At 45.8% G+C, this 20,388-nt stretch overlaps 1 protein-coding gene across 1 annotated transcript; it reads right to left on the bottom strand.

Moving 5' to 3' along the window:
* Positions 1-2,061: 2,061 nt before the first annotated feature.
* PANK2 (pantothenate kinase 2) lies at positions 2,062-14,882 on the bottom strand. The gene is made up of 6 exons (XM_081833167.1): positions 14,515-14,882; positions 10,630-10,883; positions 9,195-9,371; positions 7,451-7,574; positions 5,718-5,843; positions 2,062-2,636 (listed from the first exon to the last, which is right to left on the bottom strand). The coding sequence occupies exons 1-6, from the start codon at positions 14,620-14,622 to the stop codon at positions 2,586-2,588; spliced, it is 840 nt and encodes a 279-aa protein (XP_081689293.1). The 5' UTR covers positions 14,623-14,882; the 3' UTR covers positions 2,062-2,585.
* Positions 14,883-20,388: the final 5,506 nt, after the last annotated feature.

The raw sequence follows: 20,388 nt of genomic DNA, 5'->3' as shown, positions 1-20,388 counted from the left end.
GGGGGGGGAACTAGCCCCACCCCACCCCTCTAGCTACACCTCAGGCTTGCAAATACCAACTATTCCCTTAGAAGTGGAAAACCTCTCTTGGTCCAAAGTCACCCTGTGGCGACTGCCATTTCTCCTCACCACCCCTCACTGGGACCCCTGCAGCTCAGCTCTGGCCCCACAGCTTGGAGGAAAAGTGCTCCCCTCAAGGCTATCCGGACCCCGCCACACATCGGCACCGCGTCCTAAACCTCCTCTGAATGCAGGTGCCGGAGAACTCCTCCCCCTCTGCGGCCTGGGCCCCAGCCCCCGCCGGCCCTCACTGGGCCACTTTCTCTGCAGCCTTCCCCTTCTCTGCCCACCTTGTAACGGTTATTCTCACTCTACCTTCACACTCACCAACTCCCACCTAGATACACAGCCCTCTCGGGCCTGGAATCTCCCATTAAAATAGCTGCCTTTTTGGTATCAATCACACAGTCCCAAACCAAGCCTCCCCAACAAGCCTGGATCCCCTCACCGGGACTCCCGCCCCCCTCGCCAGCCTCCACGCGCCAGCCCTCGGCCCTCGGCGCCTTCCTCGTCCATCTTGGTTTGGGCCACCCCTCCCCGCCGACACACACTGCCGGGGGGGGGGAGGGGGAGCCCCCTCGGGCCCCCTCGCGACGGGGCCGGCCGGGACAGGACAGGGGCACCTGGAGAGGGGAGTTTCCTTACACGCATCTCACAAGCCGGAGGGAGTGAAGTGGCCGTAAACTGGGATCAGGCTCGGGACGAGAATGTGCAGGGATGGCCTTAGGGACACTCCGCGGTGACAGGGGAAGGCGGCAGGGGCTGGGAGGGGCCGGGCGGCACCTGCGTCCTCTGAGGAGCGGGAGCGGCAGCGCGCCGGGCAGGAGCCGCCAGAACTGACGACGAGGCCAGGCAATGTCCGTTCGACTCAGGAACTCGCGGCTGACGCACCAGGCTACCGTCCCGGAGGGGAGCAAGCGGAGAGGCCCGGGCCACAAGGGGCTCCAGAAGCACGACTGTGCAGCAGCAAGTGGGTAGTGACGCTGTCTCTGGAGGCCGTGGGGAACGCGTCTGAGGGCCCCGAGCGCCACGAGGGCTGGCAGCAGCAGAGAAGCCGATCGCCACCCAGGGGCCACCAGTCCCATCCCCGCAGCGTCCCTCCAGCCCTTCCGCCTGCGCCAGGCTGGCAGCACCCACAAGCCACAGGCGCCCAACTGCGTGAAGGGGCGGGACGTGCCCTGGGAAACGGCCGCTCGGGCCGGCAGGCCGCCGAGCTCGGCTGCTACGCGCCTCTGCTGCCCCCACGCGGCCAACACAAGGGGTGCCGAGGGATCCGACCCTCCTCCCTCGGCGACCCTGGGAACCTTCCCTCCAGGTTCCCCCCCTGCCCAGGCGCCAAGGAGGCTGGGGTTTCCTTCTGGTTCAAAGGCTGATTTTATACAGACCCTTCATCGCCTTCAACAGAGATGCAGACACAAAAATACACAAAATAAAACGCTGCTCTATCTCCAAGGGGAAGAGTTTTTTAAATTATTCTGCACAGCAGAAAAAAACGTTCTAAGTCAATCTACCAAGACTCCATCTTAAAACCTGACTCTAATCATGCTACCTTTTGAGCCTGCACGTGCGGCTCTCACACAGTCCTACCGAGCCAGGCTGTCTGGCAATTTCTGGCAAGTGAAGACCCCAAGTGGGAGGGGAAGGCAGAAGTACCCCATCCTGCTCCCCATGAGTTAATCAGTGGACTTCAATTCCTCACTTTCTACCAGCCCGAAACAACCAAATTCTCGATTCCCTGAAAAGATGTCAATTCAAGAGGCCCCTTCTGTCTGGTTTTAGTCTTCCAGGTGGTGTTTTTTCTACTAGCTTAACTCACTTAAGACCAAATTACCTCCCAGCCCCCATCCCCACCCCCCAGGAAATTCTGCCCAGGGTAAACTAAGCCCCATCTTTCCAAACAGACCTTCCCAGGACTTGCAGTGTAGAGTAACCTGGAACTGCCCTTCCAAAAGTTGCTTAATTGCCAAAGTTACAAATACAGAATTACTCTGCCCCATCAAGTTTGCAGATCCTTGAAATAAAACATGTTTTTCAGTATGTTCACACAAAAGGCTAAATGCACACCACAGTTAATGCACAGATGATGATCTCCAAGGCCATACTGACAACATTGTGATTAGATTACAACATACAGTGCTTGCCTTACATCTAGCAAGTTCAACAGGACACAAAACCACAGTCAGCTGAACACAGAACAGCTACCCTGAAGTGGCTCCAGAAGTGACACTGAATTTTAAAAATACATGGCAGGTTAACAAAGCTATACTGAAGAGCAACTTCAACACAGCAGAAGATCCTCACTGCCATGGACATGGTCCACTTTTTTACATATGTATCTTTCCTTACTGGTTACTAGTTTAGACTGAATTTTTAAGGATTTATCTTGATGACTTAGAAAAATACACTTGTCCTTTCTTGCTTTGATTCGGGTAGTACACAATCATAAAATTGAGTAAGTCTCTTAAAAAACAAAAGTTCACAGATCCCATTGTGGAATGTTCCAGGAACCCCTCCCCAGGTAACGATCAGGGGATCTTCAACAGCTCAAGGAGTGCTCCAACGGCTCCAAAATAACCCTGAAAAAAAAGTACACCAAAAATGAGAGCAATTTTCCTTAGACTTATTTAAATTACCATAAATATGATTACTAGTATTAAAGCCAACAGTGAGGGCCCTTAATTCCTGACACCCATTCCTTGAGCACCCATTTTGCTGAGCCCAAGGCCAGCCTGGGAGCAGAGAAGCTCTGAGGGCTCCCAGGCTGGGGAGGAGGGCTGGATGTCCAAGACACCCCAGCAGGTCAGCATGTGAGACCAAAGCCCGCGGTGAGGGCTGCAGGAGCTAGGGGCCCATGGCGGCCCGGTGACCTCCGTAAGAGCCCATAGCGGGGCTGTCTCCTGCAGAAGGAGGAGGGGAGAAGCAGCAGAGGCCCGGAGCCTCGCCAGACAACTAAGGAATGAAGGGAGGATGGGACGTGAAGCGCAACAGAGCAGGAAGGGCTCGGGGCCAGTCACAGAGGGGGGGGCCTAACCGAGCTGGGGATGGAAGGGAGAATGGGAAGAGGGTGGAATGGATTCAAGACCTGCCTGAAGAAGGGGAAGAGGGCAGCAGGGAGGTTTAGGTCTTTCCCTTGCATCTGGCAACCGCGCCCCTGAGAACGGGGACACACGAGCAAGAGACTGTGCGAGGCCGCCCACGGCAGCCAAGTGGCCGTAGCCAGGCAGTAACTGGATGCCCTGGATCCGGAACAAAGCAGCAGTCAGGGCAGCACGGGCAGAGGCGGGGAGCAGAGTGGGCAAGAGTGCCCCAATGCGACATGAAGAGGGCGGCACAGATGGAAAAGCACCATCGCAAGGAAGGACAGGACAGAAGAGCCCGCAGGGAGCGCAGAGGCGTGGAAAAGACAAGCAGCAGCTGAAGAAAGACAATGTTGGACCATCTCCAGAAGTAAGTAAAGCCAAAGTTAAATACAACCAAGAACCAAGACCTTAAAACCCAAAAACAGAAAAGAAAAGCAAAAGAAGAGGACTGAATGTAACAAAATGAGACAAAACCCGCGCGGGTAGAAAGAGCGGGCCAGCAGGAATCAGAGCAGAGGGCAACCCTCCAGCGCTCTAGAACCCATCAAGATCTCCAAGGGACGATGAATCAAGCACTCTCGGAAAGAGAGACATGACCGAAAAAAGGGAAGTGGGAAGATCCTGAAAGACCTGCCCCCGGACTGAGAAAAAGGTGCTAAGAGTCTCCCTCGTAAGTCGGGAAGGTCCAGCCCGGTGCCCCAGGCAAACCGCTCCAAGAAAAGTGGCCACACACGGCAGGAGCTGAAGCGTCTCCTCTCGCTGCTTCCCGGCCTTAAAAGCAGGCCACCGCACGGGCCGCCGGCTGAACGGGAGGGGGGACGGCCGGTGGACGGGCTCGCGGGCGTCCCCCGTCACGGCTGGCACTACGCTCTTTTCCGGGGCGTCCCGAACAGCAAAAGGAGAGAGGAAGTTAACCGTCACACGAGCTGCCCTGAGGACCCGGCACCCAGGAGAGAGCGGCTGTTACAAGCTACCGGACGCGAAGACGAGAGAGCGGGAACGCAGGCCGAGAAAGGCCGACGGCCATCCGTCCCGTCCGCGTCCGCCGCCGAGTCGTCACACGGCCTGCGGCAGCGAGCAGAAGCCCAGGGCAGCCAAGCGCGCGAGCGCAGCGGCCGCCGCTCGAGGCCGGGGCGGGGGGGGGGGGGCCGGGAGGCGGGGGGGGGGGGGCCCGGGAGGCCGGGGGGGCCTGGGTGCCCCAGCAAGCGGGGAAGCAGGGCCCGCCGAGAGTCGGGCGGAAGCTGAAGGCCGCCGGCAGGGAGGCCGACAAGATGTCCACCCGAGACTCCACAGAAAGGGTTCAAATCCTAACTGTTACGGTGTGAAGATGAAACCAAAGTTAACCGAAGAAGTGAGTCTCCGCGTTGCACCAGGAAAAGGTTTCCCAGAGGCAGAAATGGAGCGGGAGGAAAGTTCCTCTGCGATGTGACGTGAGAGAGGGTTTCTTTTCATTCTTAACGTAAAGCAAAATAAAACCGGTCAAAGGTCACAAAAAGTAAGATAAAGAAGAAACTTAATGATAACTGGGTACCGATTTATTAATAAGATTAGAAGTAAAAAAAGCTTCAAGGCTCCAAACCTACAAGGCGCAGTACGCAGGCGGGAGAGCCGCAGCCGGCGCTCACACAGCGCAGGCCTGAGACGGACACGGTGTTACACGTCAGGTGTATTCAGTCAAGAACTTTTTAATAAAGTCAAAGCTAAAATATTAGATGACCAAACTTTAAGCTTTTTGAAAAGGGTTATTTGCGTACTTTGAATTTTAACTATGAACTTAAGCCACTTAAAAAGGAAAAAGAGCAACTTTTGAAGGGAAGAAGCCTCCTGGGCAGCACTTCAGATCATGTTCTGTCAAGTCCTGTAAATACTACTGTCAAAGTAAATGCGCACAAACAATTCTGAAAAATGTTCATGATAACACTATTTAAAATCCAACAACACTGGAAATAGTTCAACTACCCCACAACCAAGGGGACAGAAGAGAGGTCCCCCTCCACAGCTATGGTTCTATTTCTTCCCCAAGTTGGAAAAACAGTAAGGCACTTTCCCATATAGGGTATCAGGTAGAGCGATTCAGTGATTCTCTTCCATTTTATCATTTCTAGCCTGTCTAGGTGTTAGTTCTTACAACAGTGTGGTTCTAACCTTGGAATATATTTTTGTTTGTTTTTAGAACATACCTCTTAAATAAGTGGCACATGAACTGTATCAACACATAAAAACTGACATCAAAATGAAAAAAGCAGAACCCAGAGTAAATGCATTTACAAAATAAGTGTAATGGGAAAAATATAAAGGATGGTTCAGAAAACAACATAACCTTAGAAATACAGGTGTTCATCAAGATTTCTTTCAAACTGCTGAAGCTCACAATTAAATTAACCAAAAATTTCTCTTGCATTAAATCAGGTAAGAAATAGCTCTTGAACATTACAATCAAAGTTAAACCCCGTATCATATTTTCACAAAAAAATAAGAACTGCAGTCCACTTCAACATTTACGTCAAGGTCCAACGCAGTGGGAAATGCATGCCCTTTACGTTTGTTAACATTATCACAAGAAATAAGTCCGCTTACCTCGTGTTCCGAAAAAAGTGCTTTCAACTGCCCCTTGGACCAATAATCCAAAGCATATGCCAAAAGCCGCATGGCGATCGTATTAATTCTCAAGAAATTTCCAACAAATACCACCTGGTTAATGTTCTGAGCACATCAAAAAAAGGCAATTAGTTTTCATCTTAACTTCTGTTCTCTCGTAAAAGCTACCCCAAACAGAGCACCATGTGCATGGTTTTTAGCAGCAACTTGACTGCTGAGCAAAAAATAAAAAAAGTATTTACATTTCATCCAGTTGGTCCAAGGCCACTTAAATTTGAACCCAGATAACTCTGGACCTACCCACTTCAAACCATGCCAGAAAATGTCACAAGAGAAAACAAATTAGGAAAACCATTTGTATTAAATATGACAAACAGTAACTGCTATTAAAGTAAAATTTATACAGAAAAGTAAAAAAAAAAAAGACCCCAATTCAAAGAAGGAAAGCGACACAAACAAGCAAATTATACAAGAAATATAATAGGAAAAAATTCAACCCCCAACAGCAGTCAAAGAAAGGAGCATTTTAAACCTATTAGAAGCAGAACTGAAATTCCACCCCCAACAATGAGCCAAGTTATGGTAACACTGATCCACTCATTCAGTGCTACAGAGATCTGAATCAGTACAACCCTTGTGAAAAGCGCCTTGGCAATACCTACCAAAGCTCCCAAGCACGGTCATATTCTTTAGAGGAGAAACCTCCCTCTAGAGTAAGTCCCTTATCAGGAATAAAATGCAACCAAAGAAAAGCTTCACACTTAAAAAATGCCTTCCTGCAGAGCGATCAGTGCCAAGCAACCAAATGCCCAGCTCCATGTGATTTATGATATAAAAACAAATCAAATATACAGCAGTGAAATTTTAAGTATTTAGGTAAAAAATATAACACGGTATGTACACCCACACCAACTAACAGATCTTAAAATTCGTAAGTACAGGAAGAGGAACATGCAATAAAGGAAACAGTAACTTTAACATATTCGAATGAAGAATGTTTTTAATTACTTGATGCTGATACAGTATCTTTTTAATTAAAAACGAGACAGTCTTTCTGTACCTTTCAAAGTCTCCTTTTGAAGCCACATGCCTACATCCTCTCTTTCACAGAGTAACTGTAAACACAACTGTGTGAGTGGGGACGCGCGGCAGAGCCGCACCCTCCAGGCCCCCCGGGAAGGCCGCTCTCGGTGCTTTCATAGCCCTGTACAATGCTGCTTGACCCGAATGCTACAAGGCAGCACTGTAAAGAAGCTGAAAGCACAAAGACAGCTCAGCGTTGGCGGGGAGGGCGGGCACTCCTGGGCCGCCGGGCCTCCTCCAGCTTCAGCGGCTTCCTCCAGAGGCCTTCCCAGCACTGCAGGGCTCCGCGGGGAGCACGGGACCTCTGGCCAGCTGCTATCCGTCACTGCCACCCACAGTCCCTGTCACCCGGGGTTCTGCCTGCCTTCCTGCCTTCCTACTTTCTCCCCGAAAGATGTACTTTTACTTCTAGATAGTGGCAATATTTATCTTCACTGGGGGGGGGGGGAAACATCAGTGAAGAGGAGTCTACATCTGAAGAGCTTTAACTTCCCCAATGAAAAGAACTCCACCCCGCACAACTACACTGAGGCACCGTCCGGACAAGACAGACGTCGTACACCAGGCGAGGCCCCTTAGTACGTTCTGTATTTTCCTCAGAGCATCTAAAGAAATCCACGTCCCCTTACTTCATTCAGGGCACACATTCTTGCTATTGAGCCAATGTTGTTGGTGATGGTGATCAGTGTTGCTCTGGCGAGGTCCTCTTTACTGACTGCCTCTCGCTTCTCCTTGCTCATCATGTTTCCAAAGCTGTGAAGGGAAAGAAAATACCCAGCAGCTGAACCAAAGGCAACACAGCCCAGCAGAACTTAAATGTTACTCTACTGAGATAAATGTGACATTGTTCAAATCTTCAAACTTTTTATTACAAAATAACAGAGCATCTGCTCAAAGAGAAACAACTCGGAAGAAAGCCCTCAAGCGTTCTGAATAAGCAAATGCCTTTCCCGGCAGCTTCTACTGAAATCTAGCTTTGATAACAGATCTTCACACATCCAGTTAGGATCTCTCATCAGATCCACTCTAAGGCACCACTGCTCCTTCTGCAGCCAGGGACAATTCCAGAAAGACACCTCTACTGGCAATTCGATCCCAAGTGCACAGCCACTCGGCTCGGCTGAACGGCCACAGTCTGTCTGGGAAACCGCTCCGTCGGAGCAGAGCAAAAGCGCAGACAGTGGAGTCCCAGAGTAAACTCCTTAAGAGTTTCAGATTTCCCTAGAAGATAAAGTACTTCCAAGTACCTGACCAGCAGAACTGCTACATTAATAACTGTGAGCAGAACACAAACCCGATCAGAAATGGAAATGATTAATAATGCACAAATGCCGCAAACTCAGAATGTAGCATCGACAGCATTTACAAAGTCCCTGAAATTAGTCTGCAAGCATGTATATGTGTGGCCCTTTTTCTATGATTAAACAATCACAGAAAACAACTCTTTTTCTAAACAATCCGGAAAGGAAATTTAAAAATCCCCGAGGTGCCTGGGTGGCTCAGTCGGTTGAGCATCTGCCTTCGGCTCATCAGCTTGTGATCTTGGGGTCCTGGGATCGCCCTGAGTTAGGCTCTCTGCTCAGCGGGGAGTCTGCTTCTCCCTCTTCCTCCCCCCCCCACCCCACTCATTCACGCCCTCTTTCTCAAATGAATAAAATCTTAAAAATAAAAAAAATTCCCTTTACAATAGCATCAAAGAGAAAATACTGAGAAATATATTTAACGAAAGAAGTGTAACAACTGTACACTGAAAACCACTACCATAAAACATAGGTAAAAGAAAAGCAAAACTCTAAATAAATGGAAAGACATTATATCTTAGATCAGAACACTTGATGATGTGAAGATGGCAACACTCCCCAACGTGAGCTACAAATTCAACACAACTCCTGTCCGAATCCCAGCGGCCTTTTTGCAGCCACCGACAAGGTTATCCTAAAATTCACCTGGAGATTCAAAGTACTGATTCATGCTACCACATGGATGAACCTTGAAAACATGCTAAGTGGAAAGAAGCCAGTCACCAAAATCTCATATTATAGGACACCATTTATATGAAGTGTCCAGAATAGGCAAATTTATAAAGACAGAAAATATATTAGTATTTACCAAGGACCAAGGTGGGGAAATGAGGAATGACAGCTAATGGACAGAAGGTTTCTTTCTGGGATAATGAAAATGTACTGAAATTACATTATGGTGATGACTCCACAATTTGGTAAATATACTAAAAACCACTAAATTTTACACTTTAAACAGGTGACTTTATAGTATGTAAATTATAGCTCAATAAAAGCTGTTTAAAAGGAAAAAGATACACCCAATACTTAATATCTTATTCCCATTTTTCTTAGAACACACACACCCCCTTACCTTGATGCCACAGCCCAGCCCGGCAGTCCAAACCTCTCATAGTCCCCTCCATAAATGTCTCGAACTAGTTTATCCACTTTGGTGCTATCTCCACGAGATGCCATTTGAAGAGCTTCTTCAAAAGTGGTACAGCCCGTAAGAAGACAGCAGAGACCAAAAAAAGTTCCTCCTCCAAGACTGATTAAAAACAAACAACACAGTATTACAACATTTTAAAAAATAAGAACAGGAAGGTAATATTTATGAACCCAAAACCACATTCATATATCAACCCACTCTTGCCCCAACCTAATCATGCAGACGTCTCTGGCAGGCAAGCCTGTGGAAAGATAAAAAACAAGGTACCTGATATATACCTTGATAGATACATATTCACATGAGCCAACAAGCGAAATGGCAAAACACAGGGCCCACGCCCCCGGCCCCACCCCCCGGCCCCCACGCCCCCAGTACAGTCTGAGCACCTGCTGAGTGTGAGGAGCCTGAGGTGCGGATCCGCCGGCCACACCCAGGCCATGCTAGCACCTCCCTCCCTTTGTCTCTCCAAACTCCTGGTCACCCTGGCTCATCAGCAACCCCACCCCACAAAGAACTCCTCCATTAATGTGTTTCTCCCCCCAAATTACCCATCTCATTTTTTAATTCACACCTGTTAAAAAAAACCTGGTCTATCCCAATCCCCAGCTCCTTGTTCTGCCGCAAGTGATCCCTAATCCTTAAACCACAACACATTCATTCTTGCCTGCCACCCCTCCTCCCTTTTCAGCCTGCCCTCCCCTACTCAGTTTTCTGTTGCTCAGTACCTCACCTTCCAGATCTCAGACCATCCCGTGGGTGGGTGGGTACATGTGCGCACACACGCCTGCCTGTATAAAATCTAGGCCAGGGGCGCCTGGGTGGCTCAGTTGGTGAAGCATCTGCCTTTGGCTAAGGTCATGATCCTGAGATTGAGCCCCACACTGGGCTCCCTGCTCAGCCGGGAGTCTGCTTGTCTCTCTCTCTCCTCTGGCCCTCCCCACCGCTCGTTCCTTCCCTCAAATAAATAAAATCTTTAAAAATAAAATCTAGGCCGGTTTCAAAGCTGGGATCTTGCCTTGCCTTCTCCTTAGAGATGCTACCTAGTAGCTTTAACTTTGTGGTGTATGCACATCATACACTACCTAAGGGTAGGGACTAGGGTTTCAATGAGTCTGACAATGAGATATTTTACAGAACTATGAAAATGAAATCCTGAGCAATACAGATTAAAGGAAAGTAGGTCATGATACCAGAATTTTCAAAGAGAAACTATTTGTTTGCCTAATCCCAGAAGAAAATGTTTTTCACATAATTTAAACAGATCCTTAAAAGTATACTTATATGCAATACCTGAAAACTCACTTTTAACCCATTAGGATATCAAGAATAAATAATAATCTTTATATAAAAGACCTACCTGGTACCCGTGACCCGCTTGTAATTATCTTTGGAATATACTGCTAAAATGCTAACCCCAGAGCCAATGTTCACCAGAAGCAGAGGGTATGGATTTTTCAAATCAAACGGTAACTTCTGACATTTTTCAGCATCAGCAGGGTTTTCAAAGTAATAGCACTGTGACCGTCCATTGAATCCAACTGAGTCAATGTATAAAATTCCTTTTACTAAACAATCTAGTTCATCAAGTTTGCAAAGCTGAAGGTCACCTATCTGTAATGAAATAAAAATGTATTCAGACTTAACAGGCTAAACAAATAAAAATTCCACTTAATAAGGCACTCCTCTCCATTCAACAAAGCACAGAAATGCTCACAGATGTGGATTATTTATGCATGATTCACAGAACAGACCTGGACACAACACATCGGGACAGACGGACGAGACAGACCCAACTCCACCCCACCTACAAACCGCCTTCATAGCCAGAGACTTATGCTGAGACCCAAGCAGAGAACGAGAGATCTACGCTCAGGGACTGGGAGTCAGGAGCCAGGTGAGATCACAGCCCGATCAGAAAGCTGACTCCAAGAAATTCAAGTGTCTCAAACACCTGGTGACACGTGGCAGGAGCCACAGGGACTCTAACGTCTCCCTTCCGAAAGACCATCTTCAAGACTATGAAGCAGTACCAAGGCAGGACACACTTTATTATTAATAAGCAGACATCAGAGGGCTGAAAAGTGTCCAAGTAGAAGGCAAGATTTTTTCACTATCTAAACCGATTACAGCCCCTGAAGGATGGGAAGATTTTAGCAGTTTCAAAACTTACGACTTCATTCCATTTAAATAATAAAGGAATGATTATTATTCATATTAGGGAGCATTATACAGCAATTAAGAGTGAAGAGGATCTTCAATTTTTTTTTTTCCCCCCGAAGATTGTATTTATTTGACAGAGATAGAGAGAGCACAAGTAGGCAGAGCGGCAGGCAGAGGGAGAGGGAGAAGCAGACTCCCCGCCGAGCGGGGAACCCGACGCGGGACTCGATCCCAGCACCCTGGGATCATGACCCGAGCCGAAGGCAGACGTTTAACGACTGAGCCACCCAGGCCCCCGAGGACCTTCAATTTAGAACTGAAGTGGGAAGAACTCCAGGACATGTTGTCAAAAACGCAACTTGAGTAACATTTCATAAAGACCCTACCTGCCTGTTTCTAAAGCCAAGTTTATATGCACATGTAGGGGTCATCCAGAGTCACGTACAGAGAACTAGAAAGATATGTCAACTTCTAACAGTGGTGATTCTGGAGAGATGGCAGAAAGAAACTCCCACTTCACTCCCTGGGCTCCTAACCTACGTGAATGTTTACGAGCACGGACCCTCCGTATATGTGCAAAGGGAAAACTGCCTTGACCCGCTTAAAGCACTGATTTCTACTTACAACCAGGCCTAGCCCTGCAAGTTCGCCCCCTTTAACTCTACTCTCACTTGGTTACATTTACCGTCAATTTATTCAGATCCACAGCAGAGAGGGAAGTTAACAGGTACCTTCACCTTACTCCTTAATTAATCCCTAAGTAAGACTATGAAATTAGTCCTCTGACCGAAGCCAAGCTCCTAGAGGATTCATCGCTGCTGCCACTGTACCTGCTCGTGCCCCGGCTGTCATGAATTCAAAACTGACTTCCTGACACGAGATCTCAAGTGCTGGCATTTCCACTTGGAACTTTTCATCACTTCCCACTCGTGGTCTGCGGGGGCCCAAGCCGTTGCTCGCCTTTTCCTTCCTGTAATTCCTGTCATCCTGAAGTGTCCTGCTAATTCCTAATGAATCCCCACCTCTAAATGGAGAATGACCGAATGCACAGCTAATTTCACTAAATGCAAGGTATTCATAATGTACATGCTGCACCAACAAGCAAACCCAGTATGTTCAGAAATCTGATTTGCATGAAAAAAGAAACAGGGTAAACTCAGTATTTTTAAAAATATTTCACTGTGGTTTATTAAATACTAGTCACTCCTAATGCACAAACAGCATTTGACGGGCATCTCATTTTCCTACAATTTTCAAGTACAGCACAGGTTGCATGCATATAGATGAGAAACCCCGACAGCCTAAGAACCAACTCCCGAGGTCTAAAATGCACTTTGCACCCTCCCCTTAAATTACCACACAATGCTGAACCTCTGGTAACAACCTGGATGATTTTCAAATATGTTCCAAAGGGCACCTCTACAGGGTCCCAGCAAAAAGATTTCTCTGTTACCTATCAATTATGATCCAGAGTCCACCATGCAGCTTCCGCAAAGGAGGGGACCGTCTCTCCTCCAGCTACACTTCCCCTTTACTCACGCGTGGAAGAGAAACCACTGAAAACCAACAACCAAAAGAAATTCAAGCAAAGAATATAGAAACTTGCTTAAAAAAATCAGGTCAATTATGGTCAGTGATAAGAGAAAGTCAGCAGACAGAAAACAGAGAAAGAGGATAAGGTCACAAACCATACAATGACACATGGAGGAAACACAGGTAAACTGACGAAGGCAAAGGCAGAATCTCTAGAATAACATTCTCATTAGTGACATTAAAAACAGGGTCACTGAAAGTATTTTCAATCTATACTGCCCCCTGAAGGTCCAGGTCCTGGCCAACTCACTTGTCCACTCTCCCACCTACCCCCCCACCCCCACATCCACCGCAAAGGACCTAGCCTCGACTCTGCACAGTGTTGACCAAATGAAAACAAAAGCGGGTACCCACTGGCACTCCCCCAGTGTCCACACAGGATTCAGAGACTCCTATTACAAGAGCACAGCACGGTACGCACCAGAAGGCATTTGGGGAGAGAAGGCTCCGCTGTTAACCATTTCCAACCAGCCCTGAGACCAAAAAGCCACTGCTTTGGACCAGAGTTCCTTGTTTTTTTTAAATGGTAAACTTGCCAAGAAACAACAGAGGGGAACAGGAGAAATTATGTGGTAAACGAGATGAGAAACAATTTTATGACATGAAATGACATTTTCAAAAATTATTTTTTAAGATTTATTTATTTATTTATTTATTTATTTATTTGAGAGAAGGAGAGAGAGAGAACAAGAGCAGGGGGCAGGAAGAGGGAGAAGCAGACTCCCCACTGAGCAGGGAGCCCGACTCGGGGCTCGATCCCAGGACCCCAGATCATGACCTGAGCCAAAGGCAGAAGCTTAACCAACTGAGCCACCCAGGCGCCCTATTATTTTTTTTAAGTAGGCTCCATGCCTAGCATGGGGCTCGAACTCACAACCCCAAGATCAGGAGTTGCATGCTCTTCCAACTGAGCCAGCCAGATGCCCCTCACTGTTCAAGATTTAATGACCTGTTCCTCATAGGTAATTCTTCAGTCTGCTTATCACAGCTTTGCTATTTTTTCAACACTAGAAGAACAACAAAATGCTATGGTGGTTGATCCTCATCAACTTATCTGAACTGGGCAAAAAGTAAACTCCACAACAATCTCTAGATGGCTAACTCCTGACTACCACTCACTTACATCTATCTAATCTTAATCGGACTCAAGAAAATTCAAGTTCTATTAGAAACAGAAATGATTCCACCACTTGCTATTGGTATTATTTTTAACAATCAGATTACCAGGACACCTGGGTGGCTCAGTGGTTGAGCGCCCGACTCTTGGTTCCTGCTCAGGTCATGATGTCATGGGTCATGGGTCATGGGTCGTGGGATCCAGTCCCATGTCAGGCTTTGTGCTCAGCTGGGAGTCTGCCTGAAGATTCTCCCTCTCCCTCTGCCGCCCTCCACACACGCTCACACACCCCACTTGCTCTCTCTCAAATAAATAAATCTTTAAAAAAAAATCAGATTACCATAAATTGTATATAAGCTAAAAAATACATACTGTGAGGAAATCCTGCTCAAATTTGTACGCTCCACCTCCAGTGGCACAAAAGACAGTGTGGAGGCTCGAGAAGTTTTTATCTCTGCCCATCTGAATGAAAGCAGGCATGTCATGAGTGGGAAAGCGTATAAAGTGCAGATTGCCCTTGCGTCCACACAGAGTCAGGTCCTTCAACTCCAGGTGCACATCCCGAATACCTGTGGACCCATAAGCCACATTGGAGGTCAGGTACTTCCGAATGCTTTTAAGACTTTCCACTTCTTCCTCTTCTTCTTCAGCAGTGATGTCTTTGGGTTCAAAATAAACCAGCTTGACCAGGGTTCCACCAATATCCAAGCCAAACCACGGAAAAACTAAATGGAGAAAGAAAAAAAAGTCCGAACAACTTTTTTCTGAAAACTAAACATATATATACTAGATTACCAACTTATTCATATCTTGAGGTTTCCAAGGACTATAAATACAAAAAGGGGTTTGGAAAAAGAAACAGGATTCTGATTTGGAAAAACATATTAAAAAAAAAAAATCAGAATACTGGGCCAACCCAACCCAACCCTACTGAACAGATAAGCCCAAACTATACTATGAAATATTAAAAAACAACAAAGTGACTACCCCTGAACCTCAACTCTGGGGGAAAAAAAAAGAAAGATTGAGAATGAAAATCTATATCCTTCCCCTTGGCTTAAATAAGAAATGTTGAGGGGCACCTGGGTGGCTCAGTCAGTTAAGCATCTGCCTTTGGCCCAAGTCATGATCTCAGGGTCCTGGGATCGAGTCCCACATTGGGCTCCCTGCTCAACGGGGAGCCTGCTTCTCCCTCTCCCTCTGCCACTCTCTCTCTGTCAAATAAATAAATAAAATTTTAAAAAAAGAAAAGAAAAGAAAGAAATATTGAGGGCTGCCTGGGTGGCTCAGTCGGTTAAGCATCTGCCTTCAGCTCAGGTCCTGATCCTAGGGTGCTGGGATCAAGCCCCAGGTCAGCAGGGAGTCTGCTTCTCCCACTTCCTCTGCCCCTCCCCCCGGCTTCTGTGTGCACGCTCTCTCTCTCTCCCCCTCACTCTCTCAAATAAATAAAATTTTTAAAAGAAAAAAGAAAAGGGTGCCTAGGTGGCTCAGTCGTTAAGCGTCTGCCTTCGGCTCAGGTCATGATCCCAGGCTCCTGGGATCGAGCCCCACATCAGGCTTCCTGCTCCGTGGGAAGCCTGCTTCTCCCTCTCCCACTCCCCCTGCTTGTGTTCCCTCTCTCGTTGTGTCTCTCTCTGTCAAATAAATAAATAAAATCTTTCAAAAAAAAAAAAAGAAAGAAAAAAGAAATAAAATCTTAAAAAAAAAGAAAAAGAAAAAAATGTTGCAACTTTTCAGAGCTCCAGTTTAGTATGCAAACTAGGGGTACAGGAAATTCCCAATCCATGTAAGATGTAAGCTCCAGTAGTCAATTTGTCCCTCAAAACCTGATGTCCCCAAAATAAAAGGTTTCAAAGGACTTTAATGGAACAGACATTTCAGAGTTATAGCTGTTCCCAAAAAATACTTCCAAAAAAATGGCTTCGGGAGATCAGATGAAGATGGGACTGCACAGACATGCATGACTTGCCCTCCCAGCTTAGATCACAGAAATGACTAAAGATAGAGGTTTACCGATATGTTATTTTCCATGATAGTTCTGGGAAACAAGAAATGATATGATCAGCAGAACTAGGTTGACAGAGGCAGTAACTGTCCAGAACCCTCAAAAGAAGAATTGTATAAAAACTGGGAGTAGCTATGAACATTGGGAGTATAGAGGTGCTCCATCAAGCTGTACATAGGGGTAGCTGCATGGGGAAACAGGAGCAGGCTCTGGTGGTCATGGGTGATCTGGTGGGGAATGAGTCTGGCGCAACTGGACAGACCAACCACTTAGCCCCCTCTGCCTATCCCGCCCCACCCCCCACTATCAGAAGCAAAGTCTTCACTAAACCAAGCACTTAAGCCAAAGAGTCAGGATGGCACCCAAGTAGCTACTATCACTCAGAAGAAATGAGGAGCCCCCACACCTGGCCATATATCCCTACAATCCATTCTGAGAGACTGGTAAAGAGACACTGCACCCACTGACAGAAGAGCAATCCTCAAAACAGAGATGAACACTTTACAAATTAGAATCACCAAAAGGGAGATCTATGCCACAAAAATGAGAAACTAAACATCTGAAGAAAGAACTGCAGGAACAAACAGGAGACTTAAAAATAATCACAGGGGCGCCTGGGTGGCTCAGTTGGTTAAGCGACTGCCTTCGGCTCAGGTCATGATCCTGGAGCCCCCGCATCAAGTCCCACATCCGGCCCCCTGCTCAGCAGGAAGTCTGCTTCTCCCTCTGACCCTCCCCCCTCTCATGTGCTCTCTCTCTCTCAAATAAATAAATAAAATCTTAAAAAAAATAATAATCATAAATATCCTCAGAGGTAAAGTGAGATCTCATCCATGAAAAATAAATAAGCTACCGCAAGCAAAACTCAGAAATGAAGAAATGATTGCCACCTGTGGTTGTGACTGCAAGAATCTACATGTGATAAAATCATACAGAACTAAGTATGCATACACAAAGAGTTTATGTAAAACTGGTGAAATCTACCTCAAGTCTGTGAATTGTATCAATGTTAATTTCTTAGTGGGGGGGGTGAAGCTTTCAAAAAAGGGGGGAAAGGGACAAACTACTTAACACAGATGAATCCAAAAATAGGCTGAGTAAAAGAAGCCTGCACAACAGGCTACATACTATAGGATTCCATTTATATGAAACCCTAGGAGATACAAAGCAATCATTTCTGCATCTGATAGGAATTATATTGTTGGCTCGGGAGGAAGGGAGGGAAGGACTGGACAGGGGCAGGAGAAAACTTTCTGTAGTAACCCAAATCTTGATTGCTGGAGGTAAGGGGAAAGCTTCATGGGTATATATATCTGTCAAAATGCATGGAATTGTACACTTTAAATAGGTGCAGTTGCTTGTGTGTAAATTATACCTCAATAAAGTTTTATAAAAGAAAAAAAGGAACAAATCCATTTCCAAAATAAAGCTCAACCAATATATTTAACAGCAAAATGGGCACAGAAAAAATAAATGGAAAACAAAAGTAAGAAATTCTCCCAAAATGCCTCTCAAGTATGAAGGAAAAGTGGATATATATATAGATATATGTATATCTATATATATATAGAAATACACAACTAGGAAGTCCAATATCTACCTTCTCTGAGTCCCAGAAATTTCCTGGGGGAGAAAGGGGAGGAAGACATAAATCATCAGGTTCACTAAGTGTTAAGCAGAACCAATTAGTGGAGAAAGGGCAGACTTAGACACACGCTATTGAAATGTCAAGAAATCCAAGGCACCTGGGTGGCTGAGTCGGCTAAGTGGCTGCCTTCTGCTCAGGTCATGATCAAGCCCCATGTCAGGCTCCCCACTCAGCAGGGAGTCTACTTATCCCTCTCCCTCTGCCCCTCCCCTTCTTGTTCTCTTGCTCTCTCTCTCAATTCAGTAAAGGGGCGCCTGGGTGGCTCAGTCGTTAAGCATCTGCCTTCAGCTCGGGTCATGATCCCAGGGTCCTGGGATCGAGCCCCGCGTCGGGCTCCCCGCTCTGTGCGGGAAGCCTGCTTCTCCCTCTCACACTCCCCCTACTTGTATTTCTCGCTCGCTCGCTCTCTGTCAAATAAATAAATAAAATCTTTAAAAAAAAAAAATCCAGTAAAATCTTTTAAGAAAATTTTTTTAATAAATGTCAAGAAATCCTAAAGACTTCCAAAGATTGCATGGACATGGATGGAACTGGAGGGGATTACGCTAAGTGAAATAAGTCAAGCAGACAAAGACAATTATCAGATGGTTTCACTCATATGTGGAACACATGTAATAGTGCGGAGGACCACAGCGGAAGGGAGGGAAAACTGAATGGGAAGAAATCAGAGAAGGAGACAAACCATGAGAGACTCTGGACCCCAGGAACCAAAGTGAGGGTTACAGAAGGGAGGGGGTGGGGGGATGGGGTAAATGGGTGATAGGTATTAAGGAGGGCACGTGTGGTGATGAGCACTGGGTGTTATACACAACTAATGAATCGTTGAACACTACATCAAAAACTAATGATGTACTATATGCTAACTGAACATAAAAAAAAAACACCTTTCAAAGAAAACAACTGAATTCCTACAAAGATACATAAATCACACAAAGGTGGAATTAGATTTTTCATCAGCGACATAGATGCTAGAAGACAATGGAGCACTGGCTTCCAAGTTATAAGGAAAATGATTTTGAAACATATCCAGCCAAATCAGCTTTCAAGGAGGAATGCAAAAGAAATTTTCACACATGAAAGAACTCAATGTTTACTACTCAAAAACTTTCTCTGAAATAATCAGTAAATGCATTCCAAAATAATTTAAAAAGCGTCCAAGAAGGTATGAGCGTTAAGAAACAATGATAAGTAGGGCGCCTGGGTGGCTCAGTTGGTTAAGCGACTGCCTTCGGCTCAGGTCATGATCCTGGAGTCCTGGGATCGAGTCCCGCATCGGGCTCCCTGCTCGGCAGGGAGTCTGCTTCTCCCTCTGACCCTCCCCCCTCTCATGTGCTCTCTCTCTCTCATTCTCTGTCTCAAATAAATAAATAAAATCTTTAAAAAAAAAAAAAGAAAGAAAAAGAAACAATGATAAGCAAAGGAAGCAGCAATACATGTGACTTTCAAAAATTCAGCAATCTGGAACTAAAATACATGATTGCAACACAGGAAGTTGAGGGAAGAGAAAGGAGAGGGAAGTGAAGCAAACTGCAGTCTGTCTTGCTGGGGGAAGAAGATACAGATTCTGTTTAATTCTAAATAAGAAGAATAAAGTGACAGTTTAAACTCATCAAAATTCACAGGTAACTCCAGAAGAAAAAAAATGAACATATGACCTTCAAACAACTATGGGAAAAAAAAAAAAAATCAGTTCAAAAACAAAAAAAATATATATATATATGGCAAGTACAAAACAAAAAAAAATGATAGGAATGGGGCCAGTTAAGCGTCTGCCTTTGGCTCAGGTCATGATCTCTGGGTCCTGGGATTGGGCCCCGCATTGGGCTCCCAGCTCAGCATCCTCCCAGCTCAGCAGGGAGTCTGCTTCTCCCTCTGCCGCACCCCCTATGCTCGCTCTCAAATAAATAAAATCTTAAAAACAATGAACACAAACATATCAGTAATCACAAATTGGTCACATTTCCCTTCTAAAGAGAAAATTCAATTATATGCTTATATAAAAAGATACATTTAAGATAACAAGTAGACTGATGGTAAATAAATGGCAAAACACCCACAACAGAGTCCCATCATGCTTTAAGATGAAAACAGCATTCAGTCAAAAGTGCTCATATCAAAATCTTAAGCACCTCACTGGAGACTGATATACCAGGTGACTTACATTTAGGAACCATGGTATAGTTAAAGTCAAACCTTATGTTTCAAGACCAGCACTGCATTTAACGCTAACATGAGATGTGCCCCTCCAAACAGCAATCTACCAAGGAAATAGGATTCACAACTCCCATCCTATACTCACTTGCAATTATATATTCACTGACCAATTTCTTGGTAGAATCACTGGCACCATTTATTGACTTATCTGAATTTGGGTAAGCAAAATGAATGCCTGAACAATGCTACTCCACTGTATTAAGCAAATGTTAAAAGAAAGTAAATACAATACAAGCACACTAAATAGAATTCAAGCAAACAAAAAGCATTAAAAGAGAATAAAAAGAAATATCATGCGCATAAAAGAAATAGAATTGACAGGATCCTAACAAATGCTTCAAAAATATTAACAACGAGAAATTGATAAATCTACACAATA

This window comes from Leptonychotes weddellii, chromosome 10 (genome assembly GCF_054177405.1).
Source record: "Leptonychotes weddellii isolate Sample4059 chromosome 10, ASM5417740v2, whole genome shotgun sequence".
In the NCBI taxonomy this organism is placed as follows: domain Eukaryota; kingdom Metazoa; phylum Chordata; class Mammalia; order Carnivora; family Phocidae; genus Leptonychotes; species Leptonychotes weddellii.
This window is presented reverse-complemented; position numbering and strand designations above follow the sequence as displayed.

Bases quoted from the DNA above. Each gene is read 5' to 3' on its own strand.
- PANK2 (XM_081833167.1), bottom strand. From the start codon at position 14,622: ATGCCTGCTTTCATTCAGATGGGCAGAGATAAAAACTTCTCGAGCCTC. The intron at 10,884-14,514 runs GTATGTATTTTT...ATTTCATTACAG, and splicing joins TTGAGCAGGATTTCCTCACA to ATAGGTGACCTTCAGCTTTG. The intron at 7,575-9,194 runs GTAAGGGGGTGT...TTCCCTTCACAG, and splicing joins GGCTGGGCTGTGGCATCAAG to CTTTGGAAACATGATGAGCA.